The sequence below is a fragment of the Dipodomys ordii genome, unplaced genomic scaffold (genome assembly GCF_000151885.1).
Source record: "Dipodomys ordii isolate 6190 unplaced genomic scaffold, Dord_2.0 Scaffold34, whole genome shotgun sequence".
Lineage (NCBI taxonomy): Eukaryota > Metazoa > Chordata > Mammalia > Rodentia > Heteromyidae > Dipodomys > Dipodomys ordii.
In genome coordinates, this window is record NW_012267250.1 from 15,163,101 (window position 1) to 15,183,460 (window position 20,360).

At 52.7% G+C, this 20,360-nt stretch overlaps 1 protein-coding gene across 1 annotated transcript in view; it reads left to right on the forward strand.

The window, feature by feature from the left end:
* Positions 1-13,972, forward strand: part of Tspan15 (tetraspanin 15) — a 40,125-nt gene extending 26,153 nt beyond the window's left edge. Inside the window, exons 2-8 of the mRNA XM_013017091.1 lie at positions 547-732; positions 2,287-2,361; positions 7,769-7,864; positions 9,674-9,790; positions 11,798-11,845; positions 12,669-12,785; positions 13,194-13,972. Of these exons, the coding sequence (XP_012872545.1) occupies positions 547-732; positions 2,287-2,361; positions 7,769-7,864; positions 9,674-9,790; positions 11,798-11,845; positions 12,669-12,785; positions 13,194-13,343 (789 nt within the window). The 3' untranslated portion in view covers positions 13,344-13,972. The remainder of the gene's footprint in view (positions 1-546; positions 733-2,286; positions 2,362-7,768; positions 7,865-9,673; positions 9,791-11,797; positions 11,846-12,668; positions 12,786-13,193) is intronic.
* The last annotated feature ends 6,388 nt before the right edge of the window (positions 13,973-20,360 follow it).

The following is a 20,360-nucleotide window of genomic DNA, read 5'->3' on the forward strand; positions in this document are numbered from 1 at the left end:
AGATGGTGTGTGTGTGTGTGTGTGTGTGTGTGTGTGTGTGTGTGTGTGGTCCTGGGGTTTAAATTTATTGCCTTGTGCTTACTAGGCAGGTGCTCTGCCACTTAAGTCACACTCCCAGCCCCCTTTTCTGTAGTTATTTTTTCAGATAGGGTCATGTATGCATATACACACACATACACACATATATGTACACACATATATATTATACATGTGTGTATATTTTATATTATTTATATCATTTTATTGTATATTATTTATTTATTTTTGCCTAAGCTGGCCTGGATCAGTATCCTCCTACTCATTCCTCCCCCCTGTATGATGCCACTCATGGCTGGAATGACAGGTATATGCCACCAGGTCCAGCTTGCTGATGAGATGGGATCTTGCTAACTTTTTGCCCAGCCTGTGCTCAAACCACTGTCCTCCAGATCTCTGCCTCCTGACGAGCCAGGATTACAAAGCCACCATGCCTGGCTAGATGAGCTCGTTGAGGAAGATCAGTGGTGACCTGCCGCCCCTTGTCTCACTCGCTGCCCTCTGCTGTAGCTGATCGGGGGTTTGGTCCTATCTGTGGGGATCTACGCGGAGGTTGAGCGACAGAAGTACAAAACACTGGAAAGTGCCTTCCTGGCTCCGGCCATCATCCTCATCCTCCTTGGAGTCGTCATGTTCATCGTCTCCTTTATTGGGGTGCTGGCTTCCCTCCGGGACAACCTGTGCCTTCTCCAAGCGGTGAGTCAGGGCTGCCTCCCCCCCTGCTGGGAGGAGGGAGGTGGCTGTGGGGCCCCTGGGCCCTGGGCAGCTTGGGTCCTGAACTCTTTCTCACACCCCAGCCCCTGTGGAGTGTTTTCTAGATGGTGGAGGGAGCACAGCTACATTTGCATATGCAAGCTAATTTGAATATTGTTTGTCTTACCATTACTGTTCATCTGGGCTTCTGGCTGCCCTAGGAGAAGCCACACTCAGGAGAGCAACCATCAGCTCCTGCTGCCAGCCAACCTATGGGTTCAGACAGTGCCCGCTGGACAAGGCTGGGTCATCTTTCTTGATGGTGCTCATGCCTTGCATGCTGGGCTGCTAGGAGAGTGCTTCCCACAGACCTCCATCCCAGCTCTCCTTAATGCTTTTAATCTTAAGGCATAGTTTCTGGAAGTGTTGGCCATGCTCAGGGCCCTCTGGGCCTGGCCAGGCTTGCATCCATCCTGGGGTCAGAGGGTGTAGTCACTCCAATTTGTACCCCTGTATTGAAAGTGAGGGGCTAGGGGTGCCAGGTGCCCAGATCCAGTCCATTCTCCTGTGTGTTCTGCCTTTCTTGTCTCCCTTCATACATGAAACCCTTATAGTCCAACCCATAGTCCAGCTTCCAGCCTCAGAATTAGTATGGATGATGCTTAGTCTGTGTGTGTGTGAGAGAGAGAGAGAGAGAGAGAGAGAGAGAGAGAGAAGGAGGAAGGGAGGGAGGAAGGGAGGGAGGAAGGGAGGGAGGGAGGGAGGGAGAGAAAGTATGTCCTGGGGCTTGGATTCAAGGCCTGGGCACTATCTCTGAGCTTTGTTGTACAAGACTAGTTCACCACTCTACCACAGCCCTACTTCCAGTTTTTCAGCAGTTAATTGGAGATGAGAGTCTTCTAGACTTTGTTGCCCAAGTTGGCTTCAAACCTTAATCCTCAGCTCTCAGCCTTCTGAGTAGCTAGCATTACAGGCATGAGCCATCAGTGCTGGGCTGTTCCATGACTTTCAAACTTCAGCTTAGTAGCCTTGGTTACCCTCTTGACTTCCTGTGGTGGAAGACCTTAACCCAGAAGGGATCTCTCAGATCTCAGCCTCCGAAGTAGCTAGGGTTACAGGAATGAGCCATTGGTGGCCAGCTGATGCTTGCTCTTTGAGAAAGGGCTGGCTGTATCCGCTAAGCTTAGATGTGCCCATCCCACAATCGGGGCTGCTTGCAAAGCCATTTCTGCATGTTTTGGAACACTGCCAGCCAGGCTGCACTGGAGCAGGCCCAGCTCTCCAGTTGCTGGTGGAGGAAGGGTAGCTATCCACCCAGGCCTTGGTGAGGGCCCCTGGGACAAACGTGGGTAATAGTCACTCTTCCTGCCCCTTGGTTCCAGAGACAGGCCTTCTGGGACACAGCTGTCCATGTCCTGTATCCTCAAGAAGGAAAAGCAGCTGGCCTGGAGCCAGCCATAGAAGCCACTCTCCCTATCATTCCTGACCTGTGTACATGACACCCCCCCCCATTCCCCTTGACTCTCTCCAGGCCAATCTCCGAATTTTGTTTTCCAGTTTATGTACGTCCTTGGCATCTGCCTCATAATGGAACTCATTGGTGGCGTAGTGGCCTTGATCTTCCGGAACCAGGTGAGTTATCATCAGCTACTTGTACACTGGGCACCCACTGTGTGAGCAGGTGGAAGTGCCCCTGGGGCTTGTACCTTGCACTGATTAACTGAACCAGCAAATGAGACAGTGAAGCAGGATGACCTGGAGGATGGTGAAGGATAGTAAAAGATCCAGCCAGCCAGGTTGTAGGCAGAAGGGACCACTGAGCAGGGCTGAGCTCGTAGATGACAGTGTGAGTAATGATGGGGAAGGAGATGGAGGATGGGTTGATTGACTGACCCAGGATTCATTTCATTTCTGTAATCTACTTGTTAGGAACTCAGGGTGCTTTGGGGGACAGTAGAAGCCTATGGAAAGTCTGTGTGGGGAAAGGGTATGACCCCATGTGCACTCCATTCTGTGCAGGAGGTGGGGGAGCAGGGGCAACCTAGGAGGGCAGCTGGGAGGAGGTGGTGATCAGGGAGGAGGGGACAGTGGCTTGGGGGGCAGCCTGGGTAGAGATGGTAGGATTTGGTATACATCTTAGACTGTGTGCTGGGTACAGGAGTGAGGGAAGAGAGAGGATGAGAGGGCGCTGCTTTGGCAATTTTACAGTCTACAAGGATCATGATTCCTAGTTCACGGAGTTTGGGTGAAGATTGTCTAAAGTAATGACTCTGTATCCAGGTGCAGTGGCTCATGCCTGTAATCCAGCTAGTCAGGAGGTGGAGATAGGAAGATCTCATCATTTCAAGGCCAGCCTGGGCTTTTTAGTCAAAGATGTATTGGGTATTGATGGTACAAATCAGTGGCCCTAGCTACTTGGAAAGTGGACATAGGAGGCTCAAAGTCCAAGGTCAGCCCTGGCAAAGTTAGTACACTATCCATAAAAACAAACAAACAAACATCAACAACAACAACAAAAGGACTGGGAATTATGACTCAAATAGCAGAGGGCTGGCCTAGCCCAAGCTTCCATAAGAAGCCAGTATTGGGGTGGGGTTGACTTTCCACTGGACTCCATCATTTCTTGTTATCCTTGTCTTCCTCTGCTTTGGTGTTAGTGATGAGTATTGGGCAGGGACTCAGTGCTGAAGTCCAGGCTTCTGTTCCCCCCCACACACACCCCTGCCCCGATCCCGTACCTACCCATGCACCTAGCCAGTGTGGCTCCTATCCTTGCAGTTGCTTTGGGGACTGGGCATCTGGGTTATTTATGGACAGCTCATCCTTCTTTTTGCAAGTAGAGTCTAATAGCCATCCCAGCCCCTGGGTTGGACAGAGCCATCAAACAGCGTGGGGTCTGGTCCCTGCCCCACTCTTCATGGGTGCGAGCAGGTGGAAGCAAGGACAGTGCCTGCTTTTCTGGGCTCTCCAGTAGTGAGACCTAATCATAAGTAGTCTACACCCCTGAGACCCAGGGTCTGCTTCCTATTGGGTGAGTCCGAGGGGAGGGGCAGTTCCTATCATATCAATGGAGTCCTACCTAGGATTGAAGTTTGAAGCCAGCGCAAGCAGAAAAGTCCAATTAACCACCAAAAAGTTCAAGTGGTAGAGCACTAGCCTTAAGCAGAAAAGCCAGACCATGCTGAGGAGAAACCTTCCAGTGGTTGGGTGAAGTGTCTTTTCTGAGTCTGAGCATGTGGGGGAGCAGAGTTTGCTCTGGGGCAGGGGTGGGGCACCACCTAGATCAGAGAGCAAGGAGTGGGGGGGACTTGACTATGAGGAGGACCTGAGCAACCCACACCTGCCCTGTACCTCCCGACCCCTGCTGCCATCCTGGTCTCATCTGGGGGGTTCTTGTGAGACTGTGAGGGGTGTTAGAGGTAGGTGCAGCTGGGCAGGGACCCCAGTGGACACGGGGCTATAGCTGCTCCATCCGTCCATCCTGTCTTCTGAGTCTCCTTCCCTCCGCCTCCACCAGCAGGACAGGTGGGACAGGGCGGCCTCTCTTGTCAGTCTCAGGAGGAAGTCACGGTCCTGAGCCCCAGCCTGGTATCCTCCCCTGGCTCTGGCACTAGCTGGTTCTGGGCCCATCTGGAGGTCAGGAGGAAACACGTGGCACCTTGGCTGTCTTGTCTGAGCACCTGCGCACATCCATCTCTCCCTGGAACCAGGCTGCCAGTGGCTCTCCATGTAGAGAAGCTTCTGTACTGGCCTAGCAGGACCGCCAGGTGTGCCCTCTATGTGGAGCTGCTGGGGACGGAGGGTGGTATCCTCAAGCTCCTGGGACCCTCCACAGGCATTGGCCTAGTCGGAAAAAGGCTCTGCTCTGGAAAGTATTTCCAAGGGGCCTTTCCACTGTGACTCCCGGATTCTCTTCACCTCTCTCAGGGCTAGGCCCATGAGGACAAGTTCCTTACTTCCTATAGGATGAGCAACCACATGGCACAAGGAAGGAAGGAGGCCCTGCTGGACACTCTCCTCCAAGGGGGTTCACTGGACTGGGGGACAGCTGAGCTGCCAGAGGCTTGGCTTGCCAAGCCAGCGTCTCAGGCTGCCCGGGAAGCCTTGGAGATCTTTGAGCAGCTGTCAGGGGCCCCAGGATGCCTTCATCCCCAGAAGACTTCCCCTACCTACCCCTAGCCTATGGGAGTCCCCCTTCTTCAAGTCCTCATCCACTGCAAACTTCCAAGACCTCCCTGAGGGGCCTCAAAGTGGGAAAAATGAGATCTTCTAAAAGCAAAGTAGAATGGCGTGCTCTGAACTCTCTGCAGGCTGAGAGTGTGCTGCCAGCCCTGTGGCTTTGCTGTGTGCTTGCTCATGGCTTCCTGAACTCAGCATGGCCACGTGACCATCCCAGGCCTGGCCAGCACTGGTGCCTGGTGGTATTCTGGGCCGCTTGGGAGCTGCCTCCCAGCGTGACCTGGCTTACAGCCGTTCCTTCTTCCCGCTGTGCCTCTCCCGGGCCCCTCGCACCCCCTGCGGGGAACTGGACAGGGTGATGCTAGCAGATATGTCACAGTTAGCAAATGGCACAGCCTGGACACCTCGCAGGACTTTGTCACTCAGCACTGCCCCCTTCAGAGCTCAGCATCAGAGCTCAGGAGCCACCAGTGTCCCGCTTGTCTTCCCTGGAAACACACGTGTGCACACACAACACACGTGCATGTACATAATGTACACACTCCTGTGTGTCATACTCCTATGTGTCAGTGCAACCCACGGGCTCCCCCTAGGAGCCGAGCAGCTGCTGCCCATGGCCCCGGGCGGTGTCTTTTCCTCTGTGGGTTCTGAGAGGCTCCTGGCCTCTAGCAGTAAGGACAACTCCCACCCAGGCCTCCCCTGGAGTCCGTACCTGCCCCTGGCAAGTCTTGAGGACTCTCTGGTGGGGAGAGGCTGGGGTGCTTCAGGGGTGGCAGGGCCGCCCTCTCGGGTGACCTAGGGAGGGTCGGGAGTGGGGCGGGACTGTGGCCCTGGGTGACCTCCCTCAGAGCTCTTAGCTCATTCTCTGCCCCTCCTCGGTGGCAGACCTGACCCCGCCCTGGTGTCCCAGCCGCACCCCGGTCAGCGGGCTGGCCCCTTCATCACCCAGAGGCGCAGGCATCCAAGCTTGGGAATGGCCTGCAGCTGCTGGGGACGCAGGCCTGAGGCCAGGCAGCCCCTGGCTCTGCCCAGGCCGCGTGGCTGGCAGGCAGCAGCTTCCCGCAGCCCCCACCCTGGTGTCTAGGGCCCGGCCCAGGCAGGGCTGTGCCCAGTGAGCTCGGAGCGCCTCATAGAGCCCATGTGGGCACCTCAGCCAGGGTCTTCCTTCTGGTGCCAAGCCATTCCCACATCATCAGGCTTCAAGCAGTGTGCCTCCTGGAGGTGCTTTAGTTATTGCATGGGTAGGTTCTCGTAGGAGCCTTGAGGTTTTGATCTTTCTACCTTCAACCTCCTGTGTGGCTGAGCTTACAGATACGAGCCATCATTTCTGGCTTGTTGGTTGAGATGGAGGTCTCACTAATTTTTCCTCCAGGCTGGCCTCAAACTGCAATCCTTCTGACCACCAACTTCCTAGAATCTGGGATTAAATATGCAAGTGACTAGGCCTGGACTTGGCTAAACACTTTTGTAACTTTAATTGGCTTGAGCCTCAAGTGACACACCCCTGAGACATAGCATTTGCCTCTTGGTTTTGCAGGTGGCCTGGTGGCTGTGAGAGTTTGTCCTTGACCTGGAGGCTTCTCACCTCTCTCAGCCTTTGATCCTCCAATCTAGCAAGGCTCCAGAGCTGTTTGACACGTGGGGAATAGAGGCTCAGAGGGAGGCGAAGGGCCTGGAAGGGGTGGGGGCTGCCATCCCAGTGCACCCACGATGCTTGCCCTGGGCCCTGTCTGCCCCCTCTCTCTGGCACCAGGGCCAAGAATGTCCCTTTGTCCCCAGGCTCTGCCGGTCCTTGGCCTCTGCTCTGAAAGCTCCAATTGTCCCAGTGAGCCTGGAGCTGGGCAGCCTGCTCTGCCACCCCCGCCTTCCCGCTGCGCCTCATCTCAGCACAACAGCCCGGCTGTTGATCCAGAAAGGCCAGTGTGACTGCCGGAGGCAGGGGCCAGTGCTCTTCCCAGTGGGGCTCATCCCTGCCCCTGGCCTGCGGGTCAGGGCACTGAGCTGGAGAGAGTGGTCCGTGCAGGGTGTCAGGGAACCTGAATTCCTGGCCTGCCAGGCATCTGCCTTTCCTGCGCTGCCCCTTACTCCAGGCTCTACAGGTCCCCTTCCCCTCGGCCCTCAGTTTTCTCTTCCATAAATAAAGGTTGGAAGGCCGGGTCTGGTGGTGCATACCTATAATCCCAGCTATAAGGGAGGTAGAGATGGGAGGATCATGGTTGCAGGCCAACCTAGATTAAATAAATTAGTGAGACCCTATCTACAAAACAAGCCAGGTCTGGTGGTGTATACCTGTAATCCCAACTACATGGAAGGCAAACATAAGGCCTAGCTCCAAGGCTAGCCCTAGGCAAAAGTGAAACTCTACTTGAAAAATAAAGCAAACGGATCTGTGCAGGGGAAGGGCGGATGACTCAAGTGGTAAAACTGCCTAGCAAGCATGAGACCTTGAGTTCAAATCTTAGTGTCCTCAAAACAGGGAGCATGGGGGGGGGGGTTAGATGGTGGAAGAGTGATGGGGGAAGAGTGGTCAGGAGCACAAAAGGGAAGATTCCAACTCACCTCTGTCCCTGGGGGTGGGGAGAGAACACAGGTCAGGAACCCAGAGGGGAGCTGCTTTTGAGCCAGGGGCCCTGGGCAGGGCCTGGCCAGTGAAGGGGAGGGGGAGGGACCAAGTTGCTGCTGCTGGGACCCCGCAGCAGGATGCCAGTGTGTGCTGCGCATTGGAGGCCGGGGAGGTATGTGAGCAGGTCCTGTGTTCAGGTTCAGGGTAGAGAGTGGAGAGAGAGGCCACATGCAGGTGAGTGTGCAGCAGCAGTGTGGACTGCCAGCCATCTCTAGGTGGCCTCTGATTTCTCAATAGACCATTGACTTCCTCAATGAGAACATTCGAAGAGGAATTGAGAACTACTATGATGATCTGGACTTCAAAAACATCATGGACTTCGTTCAGAAGCAGGTGAGAAGCGTGGGGGTGGGGGGTTGGGTTTGGGGTGGTCCTTATGCCTACAGGACCTTAGCCCATCATCAGGACTCTGCTTGAGGCTGGGGGCAAAGGGTCAGGAGGCAGGTGGCTGGCCTGGCTGGGAGTTAGGGTGGGTCATGGCTGATCTGGCACAATGGGGAATCCCAGACCCAAATTCACAGCCTATCTCTGTCCTTTTCCTGTTCCAGGCCTAGCTGTCCCTACCTTACCTGCCCCTACCTTTCCTGTCCAGGTTACAGTCCCCCTCTCAAGCCCACCGAGAGCAAGGGCTGGGCCCCAGGTTGCCAGGGTCCTCTGCCTGGGACAGGCTGGCCTTCCTCAGTCCCAAGTCTGCATTGCCTGGCCCCCAGGTGCCAGGAGCTGCTTCAGTCCCCCATGTTCTTCCACAGCCATGAGTTTGAGGCTTAGGGTCTGGCTCCAGCTGTATTGGGGCGGGTACCAGCCCTTCTCCTGGCATTGCCCTGAGGTTTTTAAAAGGGATCCCTTCAAGCAGGGCAGGCAGGGTGGGGTAGTCTCGCACTCTCCTGGCTGAGGACAGTTTGGACTGTTGGCCCAGTCATCCTAAGCAGCGTGTCCTGGGGCTGATCTGGGGACTCAGCAGGCTCCCTGTGCTGCCCTTGGTGGTGCTCAGCTCTTACCACCTCAGGGCCCCTGGCTCCCAGCCTCGTGGGCAGAACAGGTGCAGCAGGGGAAGGCTTTTTGTGCTGGGCCAGCCTGCCAACCCCGGCTGGAAAAGCAGAAGAAATGTTTTCATTGGAAACAGCCTTTAGCTGGCAGGGGGGATTTCATTTCTTTGGGATGGGGGTACAAGTGACTAATGCTCCCTGGACGTTTGCACCTCCTTGTAATCCTGGCTCAGCTGTGTGGAGCTGCCCAGTGCTTCTCTGGTTGTACAGATAAGCATGTGAGGCCCGGAGAGGCTGATCCATTTGCCTGCTGGCACCCAGCTGGGCGTATGGTAGGAGGATTTGAACATGGGTCTATCTGGTAACAGAGCAAATGCCCCTTGAGTGCAGACAGGCATTGATGGGTAAAAGGCACTGTGGGGACTTCAGGGGAGTGGCTTCTGCCACCTCCGGTCCCTGCTGGACTTGCTGCTCCTGGAGTTTGACCCCAGTTCCTCGCTTCCTGTACCTTGGGGCCTTTACACACTCCTCTGCTTCCTCCCTACCTCAGGCCTCCACTCTTGCTCACTCTGCTCCAGACGTGTCTGCTGCCCTTGACCTGGCAGGTGAAATACAGAGGGCCCTCGCACGGGCTGTCTGGCTTTTTCTGATTTGGATGTCAGATGAAATGGTCTTTCCCCAGAGCAGCAGTCTTTGCTGGCCCACCAACTAATGGCCCCCATTGCTTTCTCCTTCTTTCCATGTCTGGGGACTCAGTACCCCCTTCCTAAGCCTTTTCATCAAGTACTTAGCCTCTCTGCTGCCCTTGCTCACCCCTGTCATCTGGAGCACAGGATGAGACACCACACACATCAGCACCTCCACAGAGCTGCATGCCGCCCTCCCCCAGGAGCGGGAGCTGGGGCGGGGAGGAGGGGTGGCGGGCAGAGATGAGAAAGCCTGGGGCAGGGCCTGGGTCCCCCTGGTCAGTGTAAAGTAGTGATCAGCTCTCCCAGGACCTGGTCTCTGAGGCTGTAAAGTCTGTTTTTCCCAGCTGCCCCGTCCCAGGGGTCAGGAGATAGAGGAGGGGCTCCAGTGATCAGAGAAGCACCATCGCTGCCCACCATGGCCTGGGCAGTGGCGGCAGCTCCTCTCTCCTGCGTGTTTTCCTCCTTAGTTCAAGTGCTGCGGCGGGGAGGACTACCGAGACTGGAGCAAAAACCAGTACCATGACTGCAGCGCCCCTGGACCCCTGGCCTGTGGGGTGCCCTACACCTGCTGCCTCAGGAACAAGGTAGCTTGGGGCGGGGGCACGCTGGCCACGTTGACTGTGGGAGTCAGGGTGGGCAGAGGCAAAGCCTTTCTGAGCTCAGGAAAGGCTCCCACCAAGGGCAACCAGCTTGGGCTGCGCGGTTGTGTTAACTCAGCCCTTATCAGGTCCAGGAGGTAGGAGCTATAACTGTACCCACTTTACAGATGAGGAAACAGAGGCACTGACCACATATCTTGCCCATGGTTGGCAGGGCTGGTAGCAAAGCAGGCAGCTGGTACAGAGCCACAGTCTGGAGCCCTGGGCCAACCAGCAGAGGGGCTGCATCAGCTCTAAGCAGAACCAGGCCCAGGCTAGGGGCATCTCTGGTGACTTTGGCCTTGAAGTCCCAGGGAGCATCTGCAGCTTGGAAGAAGGGATCTGATGAGGTGAATGCCATCCTCCACCTCTCCCCAGCACCAGCCTCCTGACGGACACCTCCCCTGTCACTTGGCATGCTGGGCTGTGTGCTCATTGTTTGCCCATCCGAGTCTGTGAAGACATGGCCTGGCTCTGGGTTGGGGCAGGGCAGGAAGCTTTGTGATTGTTCATGCCCAGAGCAGTCATGGAGTCTCTGACATCTGCGCCCTTCTGCCCGCTGCCCAAACCTAAGTGGAGCAGCTGTGGGCAGGGGCCTCGCCCTGGAGCTGGGAGCCCCGCCAAGCTCAGGGTGCTGGGCCGGAGCGGCTCTGCAAGCTCAGCTGCTGTTTTAGGGGAGTGCTCTGGGCTGCGGCACAGTCAGATTACCAGAGATCTGCAGGGGCTGATCCTAGGGCTGAGGTGCTGGAGGGACCAAACTAAGAGGCCAGGGCCAATGGAATGAGGAAGTTGTTCTTCCACACGCCAAGCCCTGACATTTAAATAACCCGGTGATGGCCCAAGCCCTTCCCCTCCTTTTCTTCCCATCGCTGGGACAGGGGCTGTAAGCTTTGTTACCCCAGCCATGGTATGTGCTGACATGTGTGACACGTGACTGCGGCACTGTGTCCCAAGCTGCCATGAGGTGGGCTCATTCCAGGCCTTTGCATGAGGAACCAGAGACGTTTCTTTCATTGTCCCCCTGCTCTGTATGGCAGGGAAGTGATGCCTGATGCCACGCCCTGGCCTGGGTCTCCTCACTCCTCACTCGCTTTGTGGTGCCTTTGAAGGATCACAAGCTGTACCTTACCTCACAGGGCCCAGGTAAAGGTGGGAGGAGCCTCCGCTAGCCTTTTCCCACCTGAGCTGGGACTTGTTGGGGATGAGTTTAGGCCCAGCCACAGGTGTCCTTGTGCCTGAACTAACATAACCAGCAGATGACAGCACAAATCTCCTCCCCAGCCCTGTAGCTCTCCCTCCAGGCAGCTTTCTCGGCTCCCCCTGATGGCCAGGCTACTGTGGCAGGGGCAGGAAGTGTGGCCAGGAGCCCAGCCGTGCCCTCAGGTAAACCACATCTGGGACCCTGCCTAAGAGCCAGTGGAGTAAAGTGGTCCACTCCAGCCCTGGCAGGAGCCACATCAGCAGAGAGCGAATGGCTCGGGGGGGGGGGGAGTTCCAGCAAGAGGCTGGCAGTGCCCACTTCTCTGGGTTCCTGGACCACTGCCTCCCCATGGTGCCTCACTGGGCTCTCAGAACCTGCTCAAAGGCAGGCTCAGGCTGGAAAGGTGACTCAGTGGTAAAGTGCTTGCCTTGCACACACGAGGCCCTGGGATTGATTCCTCAGCACCACATAAGCAGAAAAAAGCCAGCAGTGGCACTGTGGCTCAAGTGGTAGAGCGCTCGCCTTGAGCTGAAGAGCTGAGGGACAGCGCCCAGGCCCAGAGTTCAGGCCCCACGACCGACCAAAAATAAAAAAATGGCAAACTCACCTGGGTTTTATTCTCTAACAACAACAAAACAAATGCTGCCTGTGTGGAAAGCTTGGCAGCACCCACACCAGACACACAGTGCACAGCAGCCTCAGTGTTTTCATCTGCTCACCGGGTAATCAGCAATGATGCATTTCTGTTTCAGACAGATGTCATCAACACCATGTGTGGCTACAAAACCATTGACAAGGAGGTAAAGTCTTCCTGCCCCAACCCCAGGGAGGGGCAGACCTGCCAGGGTATGCCTGGCACCCCTGGGCCTGCCCACCAGTGGTCAGCCCTGTGCAGTGCCAGCTTCATTTTGTCCTTAAGAAGCATGTAGTCTGGGAAGGTGGCTCAGTGGTAGAGCGCTTGTCTTGCATGCCTGAGGCCCTGGGTTCGATTCCTCAGCACCACATAAGCAAAAAGAAAAAAGCCGGAAGTGGCACTGTGGCTCAAGTGGTAGAGCACTAGCCTTGAGCTGAAGAGCTGAGGGACATCACCTAGGCCCAGAATTCAGGCCCACGACCGGACCTGCCCCCCCTCCAAAAAAAAGAAGCATGTACTTCTCTTTGCCTGGGACCCTGCAGTTTCCAGAGGAAAGAAAGTCCTGAAGGTGTTGGAGGGTGGGGAGAGAGTTAAAATGATGGTGGTCTGAGATGTCTCTGAGCTGTGATTTATAAAATTGCGAATGTGGTCCAGCCTTACCTACATCCCCCTCAGACCTTATTAGAAATGCACAGTTAGTTCAAGGCCTCTTTCTTTCTCTCTCTCTGGGGGCTGGGTCCCAGTGGGTGATCTTTGCTGCAGCTCTGAGATTTAGTCTAGCACCATTCTCAACCCATGGGAGCCGTTTTGTGCTATAAATCCTCAGTGCTCTATTTATCCATGTCACCAGTGCTCGCTAAGAGCAGTGTTAGGAGAACCATGGTCTAGGGCCATCTTCCCAGGCCCCATACAATGAGAGGGCCCAGTGCAGGTGAGGGGCTGGGCAGGGTGGTTATGGCCCGGCAAGCTGACAGTGCCCTCCTGTGCAGCGCCTCAGTGTGCAGAACGTGATCCACGTGCGCGGATGCACAAACGCCGTGCTCATCTGGTTCATGGACAACTACACCATCATGGCGGGCCTCCTGCTAGGCATCCTGCTCCCCCAGGTGGGCAGAAGGCCTGGAGGGCTGAGGGCTGGAGGGACAGGACTAAGGGCACTGTTAGCTTTTATCAATACCTTCTTCATGGGCTCTATTTCCGATCTCCATGAGGTGAGTGTGGTCATCATGTCCATTTTACAGAAGAAGAAACTGAAGCTGGGCAAGCTAAAATGCCTTGCCCAAGGTCCCATCACAGGCTGAGGTGGCAGCAGAGTCCCACTGTAGGGGCTGGCTCCTGGCTGGTGGGATATGGGGTGATCTCTGGGGTCTCCTAGGAGGGGCAGAGGTGGTCTGCACTGTGGGGACTTCTTAGGGCTCCCTCTGCTGGGCTGCTTGGGTTTCCAGGGGCTGGAGACTCCTGAGGAGGGCTACTCCAACGCCCAGCAGGCCCTCACTGATTCTGCTCCCTCTCAGTTCCTGGGGGTGCTGCTGACACTCCTCTACATCACCCGAGTGGAGGACATCATCAGGGAATACTCTGTCACCGATGGGCTCCTGGGCCCTGGCGCCAAGCCTGGTGTGGAGGCCTCGGGCACCGGATGCTGCTTGTGCTACCCCAGCTAGGGCATGGACTGGGACAGTGGCTCCAGAAGGACCTGGAAGGACAGCACCTCCCAGTCCACTGCAGCTGGACAGGACCACGCTGAGGCCCCTCTGCCCTACCACAGACCAAGGCCCAGGCCGGATGCACCTGTGTGAGATGACCCACAGCGGGCAGTCTGAGTCTCCCAACAGGGATGCTTCTTGGGTCCACACTGCAAGGCCTTGGAAACAAGGGTGTCCCTGCCCCCCGGGCCTGGGCCCCAGGGAAGGGTTGCTCAGGGCTCAGCTCAGCCCATTTTCTTTCTGGTAGTGCCTTGACTGGTAGTTGTGTTCCTTTTGGGGACAGTTTTGCAGTGATTTATTAAGTAGGGGTTGGGGGAGAGTGTGTTTGGCCCATGGGTCCAGAAGGCCAGGGTGCAGCCCCTGGCCCCCCAGAACCCCAGCCACACCTGCGACCAGGTTGGACCATTTCTCAGCCTCCTAGGTGCCTTGAGCCCTCTTCCAGGTCTGCTGTTTTGATGACCTATTTTCTATACAAGTTTTGTAACATTCATGTTTTATACACAATAACAGGGGTTTGGGGTAGCTCAAAACTGGACAGTTCTCTCCATGCCCCACTTCTGCCTGTCCCTCCAAGTCAGCTCACTAAACAATAAAGCGATGATTTTTATTTTTGGTCTTCCATTCATGCTGCTTTGTTGGGAAGGGATGAGCAAGGCCTTGACTGGACTTGTAAAGCCCCTTATTGGCCCAAGGATTGAAGGATCACCCTGGGATGAGAGGGTACAATTCGGGATACTGAGGCAGGGAATACCTCAGAGCTGTGGGCAGAGATGATAACATCTATTTTAGAAAACTGAGGTGAATGTGTGGCATGAGATCCCACTTCCAGTAAGGAGAGCCAAGGGTCTAGGGAAGAGCTGTGCCAAGAAATTCTTCCATCTGTGAGTTTAGAAAGCATCTGTGAGCTGCTTCTACCCAGGCTGGTGCCGACTGCCCTCTGCTGGAGTTGATAGGCACTGCAGGGATTGGTTTCCCTGTGCTCCCTTGCTCCTGAACCTGATTTCTAGATATTCCTTGAGATTCTTAGTAGCCAAGATGACAGAAATAAATAACAAGAGCCCCAAAGCCGAAGAACTCAATCTTCAGATGGAACTGCCTGACTCCGAGAAGTTAATGTCCAGGTGCCTGGTCTGACCTGTGTGCACACTTGAGTGCAATGTGTTAGGAAGGACAGAGGGGTGGGATTCCAAAAAAAATGGGATAATGCTACAAGGGCGAACAAGACCAAGTACATTTTGGGTCAGGGACCCATCCAAACCTTTAGCATAGGTTTTCATTCCTCTAATCCTCACAGCTGATGCAAATCTTATTCTCTCCATTTTATTGATGGGGACACTGAGGCATGGGATGGTTCAGCAACTTAGCATAGGGCTGGTCACAAAGCGCCTCTGCACTCTCTACCCTCGCTATTGTCTTGTGTACACCCATGTTATTAGGTGAGGAAGATCAGGCATGCCTGGATTCCATCACAGCTGCTGATCAGCCTGTCTGGTTCCCATTTTGACCTGGACACAAGGCCAGCCTTAGGCCCTGGCTGATGGCTTTGGCTATTCTCCCAGGATTCTCTCTGTGCCTAGAGTGGGGAGGACAGCTGCCTTTGAGGGCATCAAGTGGCTGAGGTCCCCACAGGGGGAGGGAGGGAGTGTGGGACTGAGTTTGCTGTACCAACCCGGCAGCTTCATCCTGGACTCCTGCTCCTGTCCACAGCTCCCTGTATGGATCCACTCCATTTTGAGCTCCTATGGTACATCTCACCAGAAATGATCCTACTCTAATCCTTTCACATTTCCCCCCCCCCCATCCCTTCTGGGCTTCACCTGTGTATACAGAGAGATTTATTTTATAATCACCCATTTTGAAGATGATGGAAACTGACGCCAGACCAACTAATTCAGTTGAATGTCGAAAGACTCTGCTAGAAATCCCAGAATCTGGGTCTTTCTAATTCTTTGCTCTGTGGCTTGGGATCCTGGCTTCCCACACCATAGACCTGAAACCCAGGAAGACAAGAAATGAGCAGGGGGTGACCTGGCAGCATATGAACACTAGTGGGTGCTGTCTGCCTGATATAGGCCAGCCTCCGCTCCCTCAGTCTGAGCACCAGCTGGGGTGTATCTCCTACCTGGAACTCTATAGAGAACTGACTATAAGGTGATGGAGTCAAAAATTCTGTAAGCACAGGTGCCCATGGTCATACCTGTAATCATAGTTATTCAGGAGGCTGGGATCTGAGGATAGAGGTTTGAAGCCAGCCAGAGCAGGAAAGTCCTTGAGACTCTTATTTCCAGTTAACTCCACAGAAGTGGAGCTATGGCTTAAGTGGTAGAGCACCAGCCTTGGGAGAAAAAGCTAAGGGACAACACCCAGGCCTTGAGACCAAGCCACAGCACCAGCACAAAAGTAAAATAAAAAACACTGTGGGCATCTACATCAAATAGTTGCTGAATAACTGACTGTTGCCTGAAAGACCATTCTGAGCAGGGCGCTGGTGGCTCACCCCTGTAATCCTAGCTACTCAAGAGGCTGAGATCTGAGGATCATGGTTCAAAGCCAGCCCAGGCAGGAAAGTCCGTGAAACTCTTATCTCCAATAAACCACCAGAAAACCAGGTGGCACAGTAGCTCAAGTGGTAGAGTGCTAGCCTTGAAGAGCTGAGGGACAGCATCCAGGCCCAGAGTTCAAGCCCCCCAAGCAATATAAATAAACAAACAAATGAGACCATTCTGTGAAGTATACAGTGAATCATTTCTGTCTTCACTGTCCCAATATAGACAGCAATGGAAACAAGGTCATCCTGTTGGTTACTATCAGTCACTCTCTGCCTAATACTGTTTAACACATTTTATTCTTTTTTTTCTAAATTGGTCATGGGGCTTGAACTCTGGGCCTAGGTGCTGTCTCAGCTCTTCAGCTCAAGGCCTGAGCACTCCACCACTTGAGCCAGAGCGCCATTTCCCATTTTCTGGTGGTTAATTGGAGATAAGCATCTCACAGACTTTCCTGCCTGGGCTGGCTTTAAACTGCAGTCCTTAGATCTCAGCCTCCTGAGTAGCTAGGATTACAAGTGTGAGCCACCTGCGCCCAGCTACATTTTATTCTTTATCAACTTTAATTGTCAGCCAGAGGCAGAAGCTTTGCTACAATTTTTGCAGGTGAGGACCTAGGGGCTTAAGACAGGTGACTTGCTTAAGTAATATCTTTAGGAGAACAAATGAAAGAATCAGAACTTCAGCCACTCTGCATGTGAGTGACTACAAAGGCCATCTTTTTAAAGTTCTTTGCTACCTCCTTGTCCTGTCCTGGATTGAAGTCCTTCAGCCAGCTTGCTTTAGTGGTGGCATCATGTGACCACCAGAGGGCGCCCTTGACCATTCGGCAACCACAGAGGCCTGCAAGGAGGCTGCCAAGAATGCAGACCAGGATGGCCAGGTTGCCCGGGCTTTGAAGGCTGGTGGTTCACCTAAGACAGCAGGATGGCCTTCCTTGGCCAAGTCCCTCTCAAGGACTGGAAGGGTCCCAGTACCTTCCATAGCTCAGCAACCTCCTCTCCCTACACCCACACAGAGTGGGCTCCCCTCCTGGGTAACAATGATAACAGGTGTTATATGATGGACGTGAGGTACACTCCACCCCCAGAGGCTGAGCGGGTGGACCCAATCATTGCATTTCTATACACAAATATAAAGTGTACTCTATCAGCTGCAGCCCATCTGTCATTCTTCCTCATTCCCCACTTTTAAGCGCAATTTCAATAGGTTTCACTGTTGCATATTCATCCTCTCTCAACCTCCCCTTCCTGCTGGTACCCACCATGCAACAGAATCGGGTTTACTCTCCTGACATTCATTCTCTTTTTGTGCATATTAATTGTACCAATTCACCACAGTATTTCACAGATGCATAAATTATATTTTAATCAGAAAATTCCCTCTGTTGCTCTCTTTCCCTGTTCCTGCCACCTCTGAATTGTTCAACAGCTTTCAGTGAGGGTCCTTTTACTGTCGTCATACATAGATGTACTGTATTTCGATATTATTCACCTTCTATCATTCTCTCCCTCTCCCCTCTCATGCTCCTAAGAGTCCCACAGTTATGTGTGTATATATGTAAATATAAGCATGTGTATCTGTATATCATTTATATATTATTTAATTCTATATCATTAATTATACATCATTAAAGACTACATTACCCAAATGAGTGAAAACTTGTGGTATTTGACTCAGTTTACCTCAATCAACTTGATGATCTCCACCTCCACCCTTCTCTACAAATGGCATGACTCCATTTTTCTTTATGGCTGAATAATAGTCCATGGGATGGCCATTTCATATTTTCTTTCTTCATTCATTGCTTGCTGGGCATGTTGGCTGATCCCACCATTTGCAATAAACATGGATATGCAGTTACCTTTCACATCTGTTGATTCACATTCCTTCGGATAAACACCGAAGAGTGGTAAGGCATGGTCATAAAGGTAGTCATGGAGCTTGAACTGGGTCTGGGAACTGTCTCTGAGCTTTTTTGCTCAAGGCTAGTGCTCTGCCACATTGAGCCACAGCGCCACTTCTGGTTTTCTGGTGGTTAATTGGAGATAAGAGTCTCACAGACTTTCCTGCCCAGACAGGCCTTGAACCATAATCTTCAGATCTCAGCTTCTTCAATAACTAGGATTACAGATGTAAGCCACAAGTGTGTGCCCAGCTATTTTTTTAAAGAACCTCCATACTAATTTCCACAGTGGAATTTACATTCCCACCAACAGCATGCAAGGGTTCTCTTTCCCAGTGTCCTCAACAGAATTTGTTTTCTTCACCAAGGCTGGCCTTCCATACTGGAGTAGGTGCAGCCTCACAAATCACTGTACTGAAATTAAGCTTGTAGGGTGTGTGGGCTTTTCCTGCAGCTAGGACTGGCAGTCGGCCAACAGGGCCATCTCTTTCACTGTGTAATGGTATCTTTAGATTCCTCTGTCTCTACAAAGAGCTAGGATGGACTTTAAACTCCTCACTCCTGTCCTCTGTGTGTCCCCCTCGCCTCCCCCTGTGCTTTTCTGTCTTCTTGTCATCTCCTTTGTGGTTTCTGCTTCTCTTCCTCACTTTCTCCAAACTCTAGTCTCTTCACTGTCAAAGGAGTCTTCTCATTCATGTCGTGAAAATGACAGATTCTTCTAAACTGCCATTTTGCCTCCCATTTCTCTTTTTCTTTTTTCTTTTTCCCCAGTACCAAGTTTCGTACTCAAGTTCTTGTGCTCACTTTGCTTGCTTTCTTGACTGGTGCTCTACCATATAACCCAAGCCTCCAGCCCCACTATATGCTGGCTATTTTGGAGATGAAGTCTCACAGACTTGGCTTCTCAGACTGCCTTCAAATTAAGCTCCTCTGGATCTGATAGATAGGATTAGATGTGAGCCACCAATGGCCAATTTCGCCTTTTGAAGAACAATCCGTCTTCCATAGTAGCCATCTTCTTTTACATTTTCACTCAGAAATGCACAAGAGCCCAGAACTGGTGGATTGTGCCTGTAATCCTAGCTAATGCAGAGGATGAGATCTGAGGATCAGTTTAAAGCCACCCTGGGCAGGAAAGCTCTCATGACTCTTATCTTCAGTTAACCACCAGAAAAGCAAAAGTGTCGCTGTGGCTTAAAGTGGTAGAGTACTAGCCTGGAGCAAAAGAGCTCAGGGACAGTGCCTAGGCTCTGAGTTAAAGCCCTGCAACAGACCAAAAAAATAAAAAAAAAGGAAATGCACAAGGGTTCCAGTTTCTCCACATCTTCACCTGTACTTTGTTATTTTCCTTCCTTGTTGGTAGCTATCCTAATAGTATTGTAATAGTACTTCTGATTTACATTTGATTTGCCTTTCCCTAAGGACTGGAGGTGTTGGGGATTACCTCATGGCTGAGTGGCCACAAAAATGTCAGTCTAAGCCCTTTGCCCACTTTTCAATTGGATTTTGTTATTGCTGTTGTTATTGTTGAGTTGTAGGAGCTCTTCACATAAGATCATATTCCCTTATCTGGTACATGATTAGCAAATACCTTCTCATTTCCAGTGACTGTCTTTTCATTCATTGATGGCAGTCTTTGATAAACAGAAGATTTTTAAGCTTGATGAGGTGCATTGTTTGTTGTTGTTGTCATCTGTGCTTTTGGTGTCATGTCCAAGAAACCATTTCTAGATCCAAAGTCATGTGTTTTCTTCTTAGAGGTTTATAGTCTAATCCTTCCTACTTAGGTCTTTGATCCTTCTGAATTAACTTTTTTGTATATGCCATAAAGTAAGGATTCAACTTCATTCTTTTGTGTGTGGTTACATTACCGATCAGTTGGCTGTGGCCCATTTGCCACAGGTAGGAATTTGCTCTACAGAAGGGAATCATGGGTAGGCAAGGAGAAGCTCTTCTAGCACTGGCAATGCTGGGCCCTTGAGTGCCCAAGGCCTACAGATTGGACTGGCAGACAGAGACAGCTCCAAACGCTAGGCCTATTGCTTCAGGCTATAGATTCAGTATGGAGACTTAATGCTCTGGGCAATTGGCAGCTTTTAGGAAATGGAGGTTCTACTTTACTACTTGTGATTTTTTTTCTGTTCACCTTCTCCAAACCTCTGCCTGCAACAGACCACCATCAGCTTAGATCTCTGGACAGGAGGTGGGAGTTGGGGGAGAAGGCATTTCCAAGCATGTGATTAGGGGCCCTCAGGATTGAAAGCAGAAATGACATGGTGAGGCCTGGGCTCACAGAGTGGTGATTTCTTGGTTGCCCAGGGCTTAAATTTAGCCATGTCCCCTAGCGAGCCTTCCTTCCTCAGCCTTCTCACTTTTGCTAAATGTCTCAGGGGGTGGGGGCCGGCCTAAAGCTTCCATTTGGAGCTGAGAGTGTGACACAGGGGATAGAGTCTGATAATATTCTTTAGCTTTCTTTCTTCCTTTCTTCCTTCCTTCCTTCCTTCCTTCCTTCCTTCCTTCCTT